The sequence below is a fragment of the Ambystoma mexicanum genome, chromosome 12, assembly GCF_040938575.1.
Source record: "Ambystoma mexicanum isolate Mex_15411 chromosome 12, UKY_AmexF1_1, whole genome shotgun sequence".
NCBI classification, from domain to species: Eukaryota; Metazoa; Chordata; class Amphibia; order Caudata; family Ambystomatidae; genus Ambystoma; species Ambystoma mexicanum.
In genome coordinates, this window is record NC_090936.1 from 1,236,304,236 (window position 1) to 1,236,323,828 (window position 19,593).

The 19,593-nt window shown below is 47.3% G+C and overlaps 1 protein-coding gene across 1 annotated transcript in view; it reads right to left on the reverse strand.

Moving 5' to 3' along the window:
- Positions 1-19,593, reverse strand: part of STAB2 (stabilin 2) — a 1,783,079-nt gene that overhangs the window by 1,195,356 nt on the left and 568,130 nt on the right. The window contains exon 24 of the mRNA XM_069629923.1: positions 17,036-17,132. Coding sequence (XP_069486024.1) covers positions 17,036-17,132 — 97 coding nt within the window. The remainder of the gene's footprint in view (positions 1-17,035; positions 17,133-19,593) is intronic.

Consider the following 19,593-nt stretch of genomic DNA (forward strand, 5'->3'; position numbering starts at 1 on the left):
CTAGTCAGTCTATGTCAAATCAAAATGGCCTATTCTGACAAAACCTAATGCCTGCCCTATCTCTTATACAAAAAGTGTGACAAGGGAATGTGTATGCAAAGGAAAGTCAGTGTTATAACATAAAAGATCCAAGTGGTTGAGTCAGCCCCTCCCCCCCACATCAGACAGCACAGAGTAAGCTGGTCCCGTAGACAGGATGACACACTCTGGCTCAGATTCTCAAAACGAAGGCAGTTAAAAAAGTGGGTCGAGGCCCACTTGGCCTTCCAAGTGAAAGTCAATTATTCCAGTTTTCCAAAAGTTCTTTCATAATTCAACAAAAGTTCACGTAGGTCCCCCTCGGTTGGACTCGGACCTCTTAACACAAAAAGTACTTGATTCAACATCACATAGGTGTCCCTCAGTCGGGCTCAGACCTTGCAATCACAGCATTTGCAGGCATTCCCTTCCCCAAGCTTTATTCACATTCGTTAGGGATTGCCTTCCCGTAACGTATTTCTTATTCCAGGTCTCCCACGGCCGGGCTCGGACCTTTCCCTGATGATGAAGACTTTCAAATGTGCAAGGCTTTTTCCATAGACCTCTGCAGGACCACTTCGACGTTCACTTTTTCTTTTCCTTCTGTTATTTGTCCCAGTGTCTCTTGGTTTCGATAGTTCCATAACACAATCAGTAAAGTTCAAAGAGATCTATTAGCCTAAAGCAATCACCCTTTTAACTTCCCCTTTTGACGGGGTTAATCTTGACCATTGCGCACTTCAAAGTTCATTCACTTTGACGCTTTTCAACAAAACATTGCACATTTCGCAGAGACTTTCGAGTGGGCTACTTCCTTTTGCCGGACCACGCCGCTACTCTCTATCACTGGCTTCGCAGTTATCGGGATCTTTAAAGTACACTACTGATTTGCTTTCTTTCGCGTCTCATTAGCAAGTGCGCAACCTTCAATTGTAAGATACACTGTTACGGCCTCAATGTTTCCTTCACAGAAACTGGCCTTTCATGTCTTTCACTAACTCACCAGTTATGTGCATTCCTTTCTTTTCTCTGCGGCTTTGATTCACAAGTCAAGGTTGATACCACAGGCTTGGCCTCGCCTCCCCAAACCTGCCGTTCACCCAGGGGGGATTCTGGCATCCTTGAAACACAAAGCAGGCTTCTTCTCGTCTGGGATTTGGCTTTCTCTGCGTACCCTTCACGGTTTCCCACAGGCATTGAGCACCTACAGGGATCTTCTGGGTCTCTATCCCTCGCTCTAGTCCCTTGGTCAGTCGTCCTGCTCCAGTGGGTTCGTATTCACTGCGGAAGATCTGCTCCTTCTCGTGTCTCACCTTGCTTAGTGTGTCTCTATGTTCCACCTTTTATACGTTTGGGGGAGCTAATAAGTATCAGAAGTATGTGATTAAGGTAAAGTGCCTGACTTGATTAACGGGACATGTCCAATGAGATATGTAAGGGTTAGTCTCTTTACTCTCAGTTGTCCTCTTCCTCGGCCCAGTGTTTGTGTTTAAAGGGGGGGGTTGGGACATTGGAGAATCCTAAAAAATAGGATGGGGTATGGGTACGGGAAAGGGGGGAATACTGCATCTCACCATCGGGTGTCTCACCCCCACTTCCCAAAGATCCCTCACCCAGTGATCCTCCCACACTGGTCCGTCCCTGGGGTCTGGATCCAGAGGCGATGGCCATGCCCGGACCATCGGACAGAGAAATCCCGGGGGACTAGTAAGTGGACACCCTTTGGTTTCTCACACTTACCTGTAACTGTATTTCTCCATCATTGCTATCTTTCATAGATTCACATGCTTGAATTATTACCCGTCGCCAGCCTGGGAATAAATTCTAGATCAATAAAAATGAACATACAAAGCAATGCACAGTGTTAACAAAGACGTAGGGGGTCATTACATGCTCCCCGGTCTGGAAAAAATGCAGGTAAAATTGCTGGTAATTCCGGCACCAGAGAAACACAGGTTTCCTGGTGGGGGCACAGACTTACCACCAGGCCTAACCTGCCGGTAAAAAAGGCCCCCACCGGCAAATACATGCCAGCATTACCGGAACCGGTACTACTGGCGCCGGTAATTCCGGCAATCCCCTCAATGGTGTCCTATGGGACTCCATGGAATGGGGATTTAGCACCCTTTCTGCTACTTGTAATGTCCCGGTAATACTGGGATATCAGGCAGAGGAAACAGTAGGGGCAGTTTGCTGGTATCCCGCCGGAATTACCACATTTTGGTTCTTTTTTCTCCTAACCAAAGAGGTGGTAGGGCTTTAGCTCCACCCCAGGCAGCCATCTTCAAATTTGAGCCTCCAGCCAAGTGACTGATAGACTGATGACTGACTGCAAAAGTGGAGCAACATCACAGGGAGGTGGGAGGGGGCAAGTGAATCTAAGAAAGAGACCAATGCTAAATAAATATAGTTACAGGTAGGTATAAAGACTGAATGGGCTATCTCTACCTTTGCACACTATATATTTGGGGTAGAGGCACAGAGCACCCCATCCAAGGTTCTCTAAGGGTAGCTATGGACGAGCAAGCAAGGCTGAGACTTAAAGGAGGTGATGCAGGCTGGTTCTTAGGTACAGTGAATCCCCAAACTCCCCACTATGGAATGTCAACACACTAGGTTATGTGATAACACAGTCCTTTTATTAAGTAAAATAAAGTTCAGGTAATCTAATACCAATAAATAACACACTTTCTACTCAGGCAACACTATTCTAATAATGGCAAAACATTTTACAACTCTATGTGGTACTACAGTATACTTAGATTCAGCAAAGATGCACCAACTGACAGTTATTAAAAACCAAAATAATTACTAATGTGATGAATCCTTGGATGACGTCACTTCCTCCTGTGAGACACCTGAAGGTGTCCCCCTAGCTAGTCGCCAGAGATCTGTCATCCAGGTGGCCAGTGTACAGCCATCGCTATTGCATCCAGTTCCTGGGGGTGGACCAGTGGGGGAGGATCCCCTGGATGAGGGGTCTTTAAGGATTGGAAGTGGGATACCGATGGGCGAGATGCGGTATCCCCTTCCTTGTAACACCTTTTCCCCATCATACCCTGTAGGACATTCAGAAGCCAACACACAGGTCAGGCAGAGTCAGGCAATTGAGAATAACCACGCACACCTGACGGCCCTTTAACTTCCTCACAGGGATAAAAGGCACAGGAGCACATTACGAGAAAGGCCGAAAGCACGAGGAGACAGCTATACCGGACCGGCAGTTCAAACAGAGGAAAAAGGTGGCGAGACCTGGAGGGACGAGGATGGGGGAACTGCCCTTGCCCCTTTCAACTCAGACCCGCGAAGCCTCCGAAAGGGAAACCATAACACCAGGAGTCACAGCTGGCGTGTGGAGGAAAATATGTCAACGGTGCACGGGGGCCTCCAGCATTGATAACACAGGCAGGGAGGCATACTGGCTACAGTGGTACCATCCTTGACTCCAGAGACAAGACAAGCCAATAGGTTCAGCACAGCCAGTGAGTCGGAGAAAGCTGATAGAAAGCCGAACTGTAATGAGCCCAAAGGTACGACTGGCAACATTATGTGAGTGCAAGGAACTTGTGAACAAAGAACTTATGTCTGTTTGAATTTTTTGAAAGCCCAGAGAAGGACCAGCTGCAGAGTGTTCAGGCGCCGCAGGAGTGCTCATTCAAAGGACTCTGGCTGGACCCTTGTGTTTGGTACCAAAACTACAAGTATCAGAAGGCCCTAGGAGAGGGCAGCGTGAGATGTCAGAATGGTCCTACAACGGTCACGTTAAATCCCTTGTACAATCGAAAGTCTCTGACCCATTGCCGAAAGAAAGCTAACAGAAGGGAACCCAACTTTCTGATAAAGATGAATAAATCATGAACTGTGCTAGAAATTCATGAACTGTGTTGAAGTTGGCTACGTTAACCTGATGGAGGGAGGCCAAAGGGAAAGCTACTGAGAGTGAATCCTGCATTGAGATAAAGCAGAGTGAATTGTATATGTGGCAAATGTGAGCCCGGCTGAGGGATACCTACGAGTTGGGGTGAAGAGTCATACACCCGGGAATGGTGGGTCGAGGAGAGCGAACCCGGTTCAGGGTTGTCCACAGTGTTGTTTGTTTAAAAGACATTGAAGCTCCTGAATGGTACAAGCGATATTTGAAAGGCCGGAGTGAACCCGACGGAGGGAGGCCCATTTTGCAAAGAGGATCCGAGGCCAGTGGAGGGAGGTCCTAGGCGTGAAGAGCAATCGCCCAAAGGGGAAAGACCACCGAAGGAACTTTTGTTTGTTTGTTTATTGTTTTGGATCCAGCAGGCCTTCTAAGGCAAGTTACTTTGAAGAAAGAGACTTGGCCCTTGAAGGTTCTTGTATCGTGAAATAAACTTGTGAACCTTGTGCTGGAAAGGCTCAGGAATGTGCTGTACTCAGGAGACTCTCCCTGTCCCGTGCTAAAAACATGGGGAAGGGAGACCCTCGCCCCCATACCATCCTGAAATATCATTTTGTGAAAACTTCTTTCTTTTATGGTGAACATTATCCCACACTCTTTTTGTATCTTAGTGGTAAAGATTGTCAATCATTTTTTAGTATAGGCCCTTTTTATTTGACTAGACACTACTAAGACTGCCTTATCATTATTTGATGGTCGTAGCTTGCTCCCATTTTAGCTTTAGGTTTAGGTTAGGTGTTTTTCTCACCCATGCAGACAGTTTAATAAACACCCTTGAACTGTGATCACTTGTGTCTGTCTTTACTGTTGCCACCATGGGTTCCTTACACTCCCTAGGGGAAATCCTTCACATGGGACCGGGGAGGTGTGGCCGCTACCCGATAGTCCCCCTGGGGGTGATACTCAGTGGGAGGACCCCATGGGATGAGGCCTTCTCTGTGGAGGAAGGGAAGACTGTCAAGGGAGAACACAGTATAACTACCCATCTCACTCCAAAAACACATCCCCCTACATTGTTAAGGCCAAAACACACCAATCCTCTTTACCTCCTCTTCCTACTCATAGTTACTTTATGCAGAGTAGACCTGTCTATGAGTATGGGAAAAACCATACTGTGATGAGGAAGAGTAAGGAAAGCTATGGCTCTGTGGGTACTGACACAAGGAAGCGAAAGGAGGATAGAAGAGCCTGTCGTGGCACCAAAGCGAACAAACTAGCTCTCAACCTAACACGAGCTGGCCAAAGATAAAAAAAAGAGGAAGGACTTCTCTCGTTGTCTGATCCACCCTGTCAGACCCCACACTTTGAAATTGCAGCACGACTTCAAGAAGTGAGAGAAGCCTGGAAATACTGGGAGCCAGAGAGAGACGCAACACGCGGAGCTGGGGTAAGGAGCAAGCCCTTCGGGTTGAGAGAATCCGTAAGAGGACTGTGCTAATGAAGTGGGAATTGTTTTGCAAAACAGAGGGCACAGTAAAGACCCTCCTGCAACCCTGAAGGGTAGAGTTGAATCAAGTCCGGCAAAAGAGAAATCCCTGGGGCAAAACCAGTGTATGGGAACAGTCAACGAGAGTACAAGAATCTTCATCTTCCTTGTTACAGTACTTGGAAGAATCCCAGAGAACTTTATGAGTAATTGTGCCTGGTAGGATAGTGACCCGTATTTAATAAAGAGACATTGCAAACCAGAGAGAATGGTCTTGGACCCTTATGTTGAAGGAACCAAAAACTACAATGTGCAAAACAGAGCCTGGCAGGTTAGTGAACCGGGCTGTGAATGAAAGACCTTATCAACTTGAGAAGGGACCCGAATGGTCAAAGGGTTGAAGAACTGTACATGTAAACTAATGCCTGGTAGGGTAGTGAAACGGTCCTGAGTGAGAAACATTATCAACCGGAGAAAGGGATCAGGGACCCACATAATAGGAAGAGAAGACCAGAGGAAGGAAAAGACATCCTTTGGCAAAATCAAGAGAAGACCAGGGAAAGGAAGGTTATATGCTCTGGAAAAATCACTTCACATCAGAATTTATTGGGAATACTGAAAAAGAGCCTAAAAAGGAAGGAAGACACTGTCCCCCTATATTTTGTTAAACTGTAAGAGTTGCCCAAGTAGACTTGGGGGAGGGAGATTCTTTTCCCCCCATCTTTGTGGAACTGTAAAGAATTGCATAAGAAAACCTGATGAAGGGATATTCCCCCAACAAATACAAACCACTTAACTACAGTGAAAGGTTTAGTGACGGTCAGGGGAAGAAAGGATATTCCCCAACAGATACAAATTATTTAACTACATTGAAAGGGCAAGTGACAGCCAGGGGAAGAGGGATAGTCCAACAGAAATGATCAAACTAGCTAGAAGGAAAGAGCCACCTTTCTGGAGTCAGGGTGGAATTGGTTATATAAGTTTTCTGTTTAAGTGCAAGGGACGGGAATAGGTTTGGGACATAGGACGGGGACTATTTTTCTTTTGACAGACATTCTGACACCATCCTTAGTTTTTGTTTGAGGTGGGGAAACCCCTCATAGAGTTTGGGAAAGATGGGGTTTTCTTGCTTATTGTTCAAATAAACACTATTGACATACCACCTTGGCGTCCTGTGCCTACCTCTGCTCCCTTACACTAAGCATTGTGTATATTCATAGATATTAATGTAGAAAGGCAGGTAACATTCAGAACATTGGCAGAATGCTATCCTTAGTACCAAAAAGGCATTACTTTTGGAGATTCCCCCACCTGGGCAACATGTAAGGAAAAGCTAAGGTGTAATTTATGTGGTATATTACAGCCCAGTCCAAATATCTTCATTAATAGTCTGCTACTCTTTCTACAGATCCCACTGCAGGAGAACACGATCCAAGACGACTCTGGGAGACTTGGATGAATTCTGAGGATGGACGACGCTCTTCCTCGTCACAGTAGCTCTCTTGCCATGGCAGGTGAAGTGGTGGAGTTTCTTAGCTTTACTCAATGAGACCCCTCGAGGATGGACCCCCTCTGGAAGAATGAGTCACTGGGATGTTGGTGTCGAACAGAAGAAGGGAACCAAGCAGTGTCACAACGCAGCAATGCAGGTCTGTCACAGTGGACTACGTTGCCGGGTTGCTAAAATGAAACTTGCTGTGGAGCTCAACAAGGTTTATATGTAGAAGATACGTCCTTTGGTGGTCGTCAATGACTTTCGGTGGCAATAGGTGTAGTTGAAGAAGTAGGTGTCAGGTTTCTGTATTTTGCGGTTGGCCACCTTTCGGTTCTTCGATGCTGCAGCACAGATGACAGGGTGGCTTCTGGGAACTTGGACTCGCCCACTGGACTGCGCGATGGACCCTCACCAAGTCTGAACCCTCTGGACGCTTTGCTCATGGATTGATGGCGTGAAACCTACCGGCTAGCCCGCCTCTGCATTCATCGACCCTGAATCTTCTCTGGTGCGGAAAAGTGGATGGATGTCGTGGCAGCAGTGCCCCTTGAAGGATTCTTTAGTTATTTGGAAGTTTGGCAGTTCTGAGTATCAGGCAGCACTATGCCAAGGTACCCCCTTTTCCAGCAGTCACAAACACTCCTCAGGACCCGAGTGACACAGATGGACTTCCTGGCTTCAAGATGTCCAGGTACTCCTCTTCTGGGCCCAAGAAGATCCTTTCTCGGGATGGCAGGCACACAGGACTGGCTTCCAGGGCACTTGGGGTGAAGAGCAATGTTCCCTCATAGCTAAGGGAAGAGGCTGCTTATCCAGGTCCTCTCTGGTTCAGTCCCTGAGTCAGTAAAGGATTTCTTGAAGAGTTGCAGCCGCAGACTCTTTTCTTCAACTGGACCCAGGATACTAGCATAAGATGACTTCCACTTCTTGCTTCAGGTTTCTTGTTTTAGCTTCTGACAAGGAGGTGAGTGTTAGGCACCCTGTTATACAAAACACTCCTTGATGGTGCTATGTCTCATACAGTGAAGGTAGAAAAGGGGAAACGGCAATGCTGTGTGCTGGCCCCCTTATTGTTCTGTGCGTTCATTAATGGGGTGGTAAATGCTTCGCTGAATGCCCCGACAAATACTCCCTCGCTGCCTGTGATAAGATCCCAATCCTCATGCTTGCTGATGGCGCAGTCTTGCTCTCATAGATACCAATCGGACTGCGTCGTCAGCTGGTCATCTTTGCAGGCTTTTGCCAGACGAATGGGTTGTCCATCAGTACTCAAAAGACAAAGGTAATGGTTCTCAGAGGGAATAAGGTAAAAAATCTGCTAGAATTAATCTTGCCCTTGTGGATGGTCCGATCGAACAGATCTCTGCCTAAGAATGTCTAGGTATGCAAATAAAAGAGGATTGTACTTGGAAGGAGCAGCTGGATAAAGCTGGGCTGACACTTGCCCAGTATAGTGGCACCCTAGCAAAATGGGAGCATGAGGGGCAGTGATGGTTGCCTTTGAGGCTTATAAAGCCCAGGCCAGGCAGGCAGCCCTTTATGGTGCTGAGCTTTGGGGCTGGGCTAATAGTGCGCCATTGACAGTGAAAGAAAATACATTTCCGAAGAACCTTTTGGGTTTACCCACATGTGTGCCTAATTTACCTGTTAGTCTTGAACAAAATCTATAGCCCATCAAAGCAGTTTGTAAGGCTAAGCCACTGTATTATTGGACAAGGGTTTGGAACAATGAAGAGTTATTTACGCATCGACAGGCTGTGAGGGATGTGATGTCCCAGGAAGGAGCAATGCAACTACCATGGTTCCTGTCTCCAAAGAAGGATTTCCAAACCGTTGGGCTCTTTGATTATTGGATTATTCCCGACACTATTGGTAGTGATTCTAAAACTCGCATTGCTAATGCTCTCAATGTAGCAAGGGAGGATGAAATCTGTGTGGGCCTGGTCCACTCCTACCAGTTCCTAAAATATTGGTCATTAAAGCAGACCATGGGCTATGGAGATTAGCTGGACCAAACGTATCCAAAACAAATGAGATCTTTGTTCATTAAAGCCTGCACGAGCACTCCTTTAATCTGTACACCAGCTGAAAAACCGGTTCTAACGGCTTCAGTACAGAGATTTTGTCACTGGCCTTTTGGCTGAAAGCAACACCTCCATCACGTCTTCCAGAAGGTCCCAATCTTTGTACCTTAACCTCTCAGAAACCAGGCATGAAGGTTGAGGGCCCTGATTTCTGGGCGAAGAATGCGACCACCCTCTTGCAAGAGCAGTTTCTCTCTTTGGGGAAGACGAATCGGAGGGCAGATGGACATGTCCAGAGGTTACGGCTACCACGTCCTCTTGGCCCAGTCTGGAGCAATCAGGATAATGGACTTCCTGAACTTTCTCAACCTCCTGAGAACACGAGGTATGGCGGGGGCTGGTGGAAATGCATACAGGAATGGAAATTCCAAATCCACTATGAATGTGTCCCCCAGAGCTCCTCTTTGAGGACATTCCCTGGAGCAGATTAGGTCACACTTCCTGTTGACACTGGACGTGAACAGATCCACGTGAGGGGTTCCCCAAGGGCGAAGATCTCTAGAAGGACTTCCTGCGCTAACTCTCACTCATGGAAGACTGTGTTCTGCCTGTTCAAAGCGTCCACCAACATGTTTTCCTCTCCGGCTAGGGGAACTGCCCATAGAGATATTCCTTCTTGAATTGCCCAGAACCAGAGCTGCATTGCCTCTCTACCCAGTGGTAGTGACCCTACGCCTCCTCACTTTTTGAGGCAATGCATGGCCACTGTGTTGTCCATCATTATAAGGACGTTCTTTCCCCATAGAGAGGGCAGAAAGGCCATCAGTGCTGATCTGATTGCCTTCAGCTCCAAAGGGTCCACTGATCATCAGATCGTTGGTATTTCCACCCCAACCTGTGAGGGAGGCATCTGTAACTACTGTAATCTCCAGCCACAATTGCCAAAAAGGTTCACCTTTCAACACAGTCTCCTCGCAGGCCCACCACAGGAGATCCTGCGTGATCTTGCTCGGGATCTGAAGTAGATCTGTCATTCTGTCAGAGAACTGTGACCATTGGGATCTGAGGGCCCACTGAAGGGATCTCATTCTCAGACAGGCTTCTGGTACCAGAAAATGCTGCAGGATGCCATGAGGGCCAGCAACATCAGAAGATTGAAAGCCGGAAGACGTTGTGCACTCTGTAATTTGGTTACCATATGCGAAATGTGAAGAGCTCTTACCTCAGGTGGCAAAGCTTTCCTCAAGGAAGAGTCCAGGACTGCTCCAATAAATTGCAGCTGTTGGAAAGGTGTAATGTGGGACTTCTTGAAGTTGAGGGAAAAGCTGAGTTTGTGGCGAGAGTGGCAGGTCCTATCTGGATGTTCCAGAGCCTGTTCAGGTGAGCGGGCTCTGATCAGCCAATCGTCCAGGTAGGGGCAGATGGGAATCCCTCCCCTCCTTAGATTCGCTACCACCCCCGCCCTCAACTTGGTGAAGACCCTCAGGGCACAGGTTGACCGAACGGCAGTACTTGGAACTGATAATGAGAGCTGTCAATGGCAAATCTCAGGTACTTCCTGTGCTTGTGATGTATTGGCACATGCAAATAAGCATCCTGAAGATCCAATGACAACATCCAGTCCTGGAGCTGAAGGGCCTGGAGAATCTGCTAGAGAGTGACCATCTTGAACTTGTCCTTCCTGAGGAACTTGTTCAAGTATCTCGATCCCAAGATGCGTTGCAACCCCTCGTGCTTTTTCGGGATCAGAAAGTACACAGAGGAGCAGCCTTGACTCCTTTCCGCTGTAGGCACCTGCTTGATTGCACCTTTCTCCAGCAGGGTTAATACCTCTGGTAAGAGCAGCAGGTCTGGTTCTTTCAAGTAAAGGCCTCTTGGGGGACAGTTTGGAGGTCTTTTTAGAAACGGCAGGCAGTATCCAGGGGCAACTGTTTGCAGTGCCCAGGCATCGGAAGTAATACTTCACAACTCTTCCAGATGCTGGGTTAATCTGCCCCCTACCATAGTCTTGTGACTTAAGGCCTCAAAGGGGATTTGGAGCTGCAGAGGTTGCAGATGGCAATGAGGTGGAGGATGTAGCAGTGCCTGTGCCTCCACGTGCTTCGTGAGACACGAAGCTTTGAGAAAACTGGCCTCTCGTCCTTCCGACAGAGTAATAGAAACGAAATTACCAGCCCCTCCACCTTCAGAGGAAGAAGAGGAAGATAGGCCCTGTTGTGGCTGCCGATATGCAACAATGAGATATTAAGCGGCTGCCTTAGAGGACTGCAGTTTCTCTAGACTTTCATCCGCCCTGGATCCAAAAAGTTGTGAGCCCTCGAAGGGCATGTCCAAATGTCCAAAAGACTGGACTGCACATCAGGTGCAAAGCCTGACTTTCTCAACCAAGCAAACCGACCCAGAACAGCACTGGCAGACATGTAGCGACTGAACCATGTCATCCTTTCCATCCTGTATGATGTTCAGGAAGACCTCTCTCTCCTCCCCCTCAGGGACATGTTGTGCCACCATTGCAGCCACCTCCCACAGAGTATAAGTAACACTGGCAAAGGCGCAGGTGGCAATGACCACCTTAAGAGCCATGCCGCTTGAAGAGAAGACTCTCTTTTCCATGGTGTCCGCTTTTTTATCATCTCTGTTTGGCAGAGTTGTAGGGTACGCTGTCCCCTTGGAGGTAGAGGTGACTGCCTGTACCACCAAGCTTTCCGGGTGTGGATGCTTAGAGAGAAAATCCGGGTCAACGGAGGAAATCTTTATTCAATGGAGGGGTGGACTCTGGTTTCCTCCGATCTTCCAGTACTCTATTCTTGACTGCTGTATGGAATGGGAGTATGAGCTTTTTTGGCAGCAGGATATCAGTTACATCATCTTGCTCAAACTACAAGGCAGCTCTACCCCAGCCCAGATAATCTATGACCTTTGAAATCACAGTTCTGTATGATACATCAGCATGCCCAGATCCCTCAGTTGTGTCTTTATTTATTTATTTGTCATATGTAATGCGTACAATACAGCAAAAATTGTGTTTCAAGGTGCATGAAGACAAGGGGTGGGGGGGAAAGGAAGGTATAAAACAAAAACAAATATGTTCTTACAAGGTCTTGAAACATTCAGAACATGCAGGTGCTATAGTGTGAGAGCAGGGGAGAGGGGAGGAGGGAATGTGAAGAAAACAAACAATAACATTCTGACTAGGTATTCTAGCCCACTAGCATCCCTAAGCATGTCAACCAGGTTCCTAATCTTAGATTCTTCTCAGATGAGCTCTTCTGGGACACCAAGAGTGCCATAATCCAGGCCAAACCCAATTAGAGGGCTTTCCTCCTCTTCCTATTCCTTATATGCTGAGCTCATAGACTTAAAGTCTTTTTTTGTCTGCGGTTAAAAAACCTTTGACAAGCTGTATGAGGATGTTGAAGGTTTCGACAACGTCGACTTCGACATCGAGGAACTCAACGCCGATACCTTTCAAGGGACAGACTGGAGTGAAGATGAAGTCTTTACTCGAGGCGTCAAGTTCACAAGTGGCGCTAGAGGGGTCTTCAAGGCCTTTCTGACTGGGCTCTTGGGTATGCGAACAGTGGCTTTTGTCAACACCCTGTCTGCCTGACGTGGCATGATGGGGTTGGAGGTCTTTTTCGACTTCTCCAACAACTTCTGTCGGAATTCCTCCAACTCTGCCTTAGAAGCCATTTCTTTAGGGAAGCTTAGCCATTTTCCCGTAGTCAAGGAATCTAAAGAAGTTGGTCCAAAACGATGGCGTCTCTTTCTGGATTTCCTCGAGGAGGATGACAAAGAGTGACGAGGCCTCGACCTGGAACATTTTGCATGTTTGACTGGTAAGGAGAAACTTCTCTCGAACTTTTGTATTCAGACAATTTGACCTTTGACAGAGTGGTTGAAGTGGGTTTGGGGGAATGCCTACCCAGGACGAGTTGCCTCTTCCTCTGTTTTAAGGCCTTCACCATCATCGATTGACATTGATTGATTTATTGATTTATTTATTTATAGAGCGCTTTACCCCAAGGCGCTGATGAGCCACAGTCATTGATTTTGTGGCCCGTCCACAAACACAAAAGACATACTTGGTGCAGATCCGTAATTAACATCTTGGAACCGCAATCGGCTCATCATTTGAATCCCGTTTTCGGGGTAGACCTTGACATCTTCGAGTAATATGAAGTGCGTACTAAGACTGAACCCTGAGGCAAGTGAAACGTTTCGAGCAAACAGTGCAGAAAAACAGAACTGTAGCAACAGGCGCGGTGCAGGCCTTTTATACTGATGCCGACGTCATACTTGAGACGGACGGAGGCCGTTGAGGGATACGAAGTCGGCGACGATGATGCACGCCCCCCTCTGCTATAAAAAGTTTATGAGCTGCAAGCAGGATATCGGAGTATATCAGAGTTGAGGAATACATGGGAGGACACAGTCCATTCAAAACTCTCCTTCAACTCTGTAGTACGCAATGTCTCAGCTGGGTCGGGAATCACTCTCCATGGACTATAGGTATATCTCATATACGTGCAAGTGGCGTTAACTGCCGTGCACCCAAGGCACCTGAGCACGAACACCTTGCCCATGGCATTTTGCTTTTTGCTCTTCCTGCTGGATGTCAGGGATGTGTGGGATGTGGTCTTCAGTCCTACAGCTGCAGCCTGCACCACCAAGCTCTTTGGCGAGGAGCGGGTCGTGAAAAAACTAGGATGTTAGGGAGCTGAATAAGGCTTCTTAGAAAGGTCACAATCCACCGCAGAGACAGTCGCTGGCTTCTCCCAAGGAGCTAAATCAGGAGAGGCCAGTTCTGGGTTAAAGATCCAAAGGGTTTCCCAAGGGAGACCCTCGTCCACAAAGTCCATTAGGTCATACTAGACTCAAAACTTTGTAGGAGCCCAAACTCAAACTTCCCACACCTTTGGCATGGTCTCCTGAAAAGAACCATGGGGCTTGCCAGGCAAAGGTGCTGGAAGGATGTTCTTCCCACTTAGATCCTGGAGGCCTAGAACCAGTTTCAGAAGACCCTCTCTTTCCTCATGAAACTCCTCAGGGAAATCCATTGTCCAGCTGGAGTAAAGTGCATTTGGAAGCCTATGCTTTCCACCCTTGTGGAACTATGTAAAATGTTTTGTGGCACACTCCCTGAAGGCCATGGCATCCATGGACTGGCAGGAACCCAGGTTCAGGGGCGGCATGGGAAGCATACCCTGGGCAACCCCACCTCCACCTAGAAGGGCTTGGTAGAAGGGCAGCATAGTAGATTTAAGAAGTTCACGTTTGCCAGCAGACGTACAGAGATGAGCATGAGAAATATCTGCATAGACCCTACAGTATACAAACTAGTGGCTCTCAAGGGCGTGATTGCCCAACATCGACCCCCAAATTCCATTCTCAAATTAACTTGTTTGCAGGTGTGGACTACTACAAATGTAACAGCTTCTTCTACCAACACACCTCCACACGACTTCAGGAGAATGCAGAAGTGTGTAGCGGGCCCTCCGAACAATGGGCGCTACCTCCAAGCATACATGGATTCTAGAAAACCGAGATGGCGGACCCTCAAGAAAAAGCCTTGGCTAGAAATTTACAAAAGAAAGAAACACTGCCCATGGGGGAAATGTGAACCAAACAGCACTCCAGGAACTGGACTCTACATGCAATGGGCTCAGCCTAACACTGATCCCATGGGCAGGATTGGGAGAGTATAATAAGTACACAAGGAAAAGGGGCATTGTGGGAGTATGGAGGGAGCAGAAAGAAGGAGCAGACCGAATAAGAAGAGGAGAAAGCTTTGGAGGTGGCAGGAGAGATGGTGACAGGGAGAAAGTGGAGAAGGAAGAGAGTTGGCAGAGAGGGGTGGGGGTAACTGAGAGAAGTAAGGAGGGGAAGCAGCTGGAAGAGAGGCGGTGAATGAGAGTAGGAAGGAGGAGGAGAGCTTTACAAGGGGAGAGGTGATTTTTAGAAGAGATGCGCCAGAGGGGGATAATTGGAGAGGAGCATAGGAAACGTTTTTAGGTTAGGAGGTAGGAAGGAGTGAACAACAAGAAAAGATGAAAGAGAAAGATGGATGAAGGGAGAGATAATCATACTGCTGGGGAGGGTATACTAGTATCGGAGAGTAATACACCCAGAGGTTGGGGAAAAATAGACCATGGTTGTTGGAGGGGAATATTCCTCCTAGGATTGGGGAGCAACACTGCCCAGGGTTTGGGGAGAAGTACAACCCAGAGGTTGGGGCGAGACATACAGCAGACGCTTGGGAGAAGTACCCCGAGAGATTTGGTAGGTGTACACTCCAGAGCTTTAGGTTTGGCAGCGATACAATACTACCCAGAGGTTGGGGAGAGAAACACACCAGAGGCGAGCAAGAGAGAAAGAGAGAGAAAGAGAGAGAGAGAGAGAGAGAGAGAGAGAGAGATTCTTAGGATTGGAGTGAGAGAAACTCCTACAATTGGGGAAATAGAGAGCGCCTTTGGATATAAGAGAATCTTAACAAGTTTATACTGTTACTTTTATGCCAAACATTGTACAACTGAAGTCTAAAATAATACACCTTTTACTGGAGGAAAAATGGTACAAACCAAAGTGAAAACTGTTGGACATCAAATATGGATAATTCAAGTAATTGGAGACTAGGAGTGTATTGACCAGGGTGTGTGAGTTTTGCAGTCGGGTGGGAAGATCCAAGCATTAAGCTCTTGAAGGTACGTGTACCTGAAATAGAACCTCTAACCAAAAATGTGGAAAAGGGCTACCATCTGCCTTAGTGTGTGAATGTAAAGGCTCAGTTCAGTATAAACATAACTAAGCTGTGCTACACACACCACTAAGCATACACAGATCCTGCCAAAGCATTCTGACCAATCACATACCAACATACATGTTAGATCCAGATAGCTCTTGCAGGCCAACCATGCATTCACATTCATGGACATACCCTAATACACTTGCCAGCCAAACACAGATTTGTTATGTCTTGCGATCACGGGAGGCCAGCTGCTGTGATTGGTGTTGAGGGCATGGAGGCACAGTGCCTGCCTGCACACTTAGAGCTGGCATTTTAGTTGAGGGGTTCTCTACCAGTACACAAAGTCTGCCACCAGGAGGGAATGTGGGTCACAGCTCTACTCTGCTCAGCGCTTCCATATGTGCCACTGTCTACCTCTTCACTTGGTCCTTGTTTCTAAAGTCCCACAATTCTGACCCTGCTAGACAATGATCTGAGGCCTTTTGTCTGCCAGGAGCTTGTTCCTTCAGAAAGAGGTCTGGCACTGCATATTGCTGGGTCTGTTACACATGAAACAAGAGGCCTCAGGGATGAGTCGCCCATATGTCTACAGCGATCTTGCTAACATATAGAAGCCAATCAAAAACCTTCATCCATAGAAAGATCCTGCTAACATCTGTTAGCTAATCAGCTACCATCATTCATCAAGACTTATTGTACACGGATCCTGCCGTGGAATTCCAAAGCTTCCAGACATTCCTTTTCTCTTTTGCAATAGTTATCCCGAGTGGGATGGATATGCAGTGACATCTGTTCAAAATCTGCTATGCCTCAAGACCCAAGACACATTTCATTGATAATACAGAAGGGATGTGGCCAACCAGTTTGGTCCAGACTTTTCCTTTTGGGATGGGACCAGGCCTGATTTGCATATGGTCCCTTCATGACAGGCTGAAAATTAGTAGTCCAGAGCAACACTAGTGGTTTAGATCAATTCAGAACCATCCAGCCATCCCTTTTGTGCTTTGTAATAGTCGTCACCACAAGTGGGCCTGGGCCTGGGGCTTGGTCTGGGTCTAGCTGGGCCTTGAGACACAAGCTACACCTCACTATTAATGCACAAAGAAGACGAAACATGTTTGGGGTTTCTTTCAGAATGGCTGTGACCTAGCAGTTTGGGCTAGACTTTCCTTTTTGAGCTGGGATCAAACCTGATATGCACATGTTTGTTACCCTTCTATAATGGCCTGGTAGGCTGAAAAATTGTGGGGTGTAGGGTTTCCCAGAGTGATTACCAGTGGTTAAGATTAACTCACAGCCTTTCAGCCATCACTTCCTGTTTTCTGGCCCAGGGGACAATCACCACAAGCATATGCCCACAAATCAAAAGAAACAAACGTAGTAAAACCAGACTTACATTGCTGTTACAAACATCTCCATTGGACGAGGACGTACAAGCGTTTACTTCAACGCAGTCCACTCCATTTCCATCATATCCAGGTTTGCAAACACACCTAAAAATAAAAAAAGACAACATTATATGAGGCTGCAGCAAGTGGCATAGATAATGTTATGTTATTCAGTAGGTTATGGAGCCAATACAAATCCGATAGGAAAAGTAAAACAACTGTAGGATTCATGGAAAATCTGAGCCACTCAGGAAAAGCAATCAATCCCAACACCTGGAAATGAGGCACCAACATATACTGTCATTTATTTGTATTCATTGGGCCTTATTACAAGTAGTGCCGAATGGGTTTAACAGCGCCGGTAATGGTGCTGGTGCCGTTAAACCCATTGTGCACTATTACGAGGTTCCCTCGCGGGACCCACTATGGACGTCTGGTTTTTCCAGGCGTTATTAACGGGCCCGTTGTTTGCTCCCTCCCCATTCCCATTAAGCCCTGTGGGGGCTCGAATGGGAATGGGGAAGGACCGGGCCCGGGTTCCCTGAAGGAGGATATACCGGACCCTCCAAAGTCGGAATGACCCAGTGTTTCCCCATTCAGGGAACCCGGACCCAGACACGATTTTGGAGGCAGCCATGCCCTTATTAAGGCATGGCTGCCTCCAAAGTCGTAATGAGGCCCATTGACTTTTATTGTGGGTTCTACTTTTTTATATTTAAAAACCAACAATCACAGTCATGGATGTGCTCTTAATGATCCCACAGCCATTCCATGCAACTCGGAAGAACAAATGACTTAACCGTGGTAATGTTCTTTCTGATGGATGTTCCTCCCACGGATTCCTCATCTTAAATATATGTTCTCCTGCTTTACAGCTCTAAGGAACTTTTTACTTTGTGCACTCTGGCATCGGTGGTCGAGTCGTCATCTTCGTGACCGGATGTTACAGTGATGCTTGTACAAATAGTGCGCTCGGCGCCCTGTGACCTCAGTTGTCATTTCTTCCCTTGCACAGCTGCGTTAGGGATTAGAGACAGAAAGTAGTTGTTTCAACGTGGCAGGAGAGCTATTGTATAATTGTATTAGAGAGCTCCTTAACCGTGGGGTAGGCTGGGAGGGCAATGAGGAATCTGTGGGAGGAACATCCATCAGAAAGAACATTACATGGGGTAAGTCATTTGCTCTTCTATTTGATTTGTGTCCTCCCAAGTATTCCTCATCTAAGATTGACTCCAATAGCAGTAAGACTTTAAGGAGGAGGGAAGGAGTGAACTCCATGGAGATTATGTCAACACTTGTTAGCAGGATAGCCCTGCCAAAATGAGACTCATTTGCAGACAATGTGTCCAGGCAATAGTGTTTTGGAAACATGTATTTAGGTCCACTTGCGGCCTGACAGGTATCCTTAACAGGTACCCCTCTTTGGATAGCAGAGGTAGCTGCCACACCTCTAGTGGAATGTGCCATGAAACCTTCAGGGATTTCCTCAACCGCTGTGGTGTAGCATTCAGAAACACAAAGCACTATCCATCTAGAGATGGCTTGCTTTGTTATTCCTTTGCCTGTTTTTGGGCCAGTATATCCAATGGTCAGCTGGACTTCCAGCCTGAATTGGTTCATCCTGGCGATGTGAAAACTCAAAGCCCTCTTGGGGTTGAGCCTTTGCAGCCTTTCCTCTTCCTTAGATTGATAAGGAGGTGGATAGAAAGCTGGCAAACAACTTGCCTGCAACAGGTGGAACTCAGATAGGAGCTTCAGAAGGAACAAGGGACGCACGCCAAGAGTCACCTTGTCATTGGAGAAGACTGTAAAAAGTGGCTTGCATGACGTACCTGCAATTCGCTTGTTCGGCCGGCCGGGGAGATTGCCACCAAGAAGGCTGTCTTCCAGGATAGTGGCCTCAAAGGACACAAATGTAACGGCTCAAATGGGGAAGCCACGCAAAATGTTAACACCAAGTTGAAGTCCCATGCCAGCACCACCAAAGGGGTTGGAGGGAAGGTGTTCGTCAGGGATTTTAAACATTGAACCACCAAGGTGATCGTGAAGAACGACCTTTGTTTTGGCGTGCGCTCAAAGATAGAGAGTTCAGCTAAATAACCCTTGACGGGGGCAACCTGAAGGCCCTGTCTTGCCAAATGAAGAAGAAAAGACAACACCCTTGAGGTGTCACAGAACAATTCATCTACATCCTGTGCTCTGCTCCAGCTGCAAGCAATTTTCCAATATCAGTGGTATAGAGTTTTAGTTAGCAACACCTCCATCATGTCTTCTGGAGGGTCCCAATCCCTGTACCTTAGCCTTTCAGAAGCCAGGCGTGCAGGTTAAGGGTGGGTACGCTCGGGTGAAGCACCAGCCCTTCCTCCGATGACAGAAGGTCTGGCCTCTGGGGAAGATGAAGTGGAAGACAGATCGCCATATCCAGAAAGTCTGGGTACCATGTCATCCTGGCACAGTCCATGGCAATCAGGATCATGGTTGCTCCATACCTCTTCAACCTCCTGATTACTTGAGGAATGACAGGAATCGTGGGACCGCATAAAAGAGCTGAAGGCTCCAGTCCACC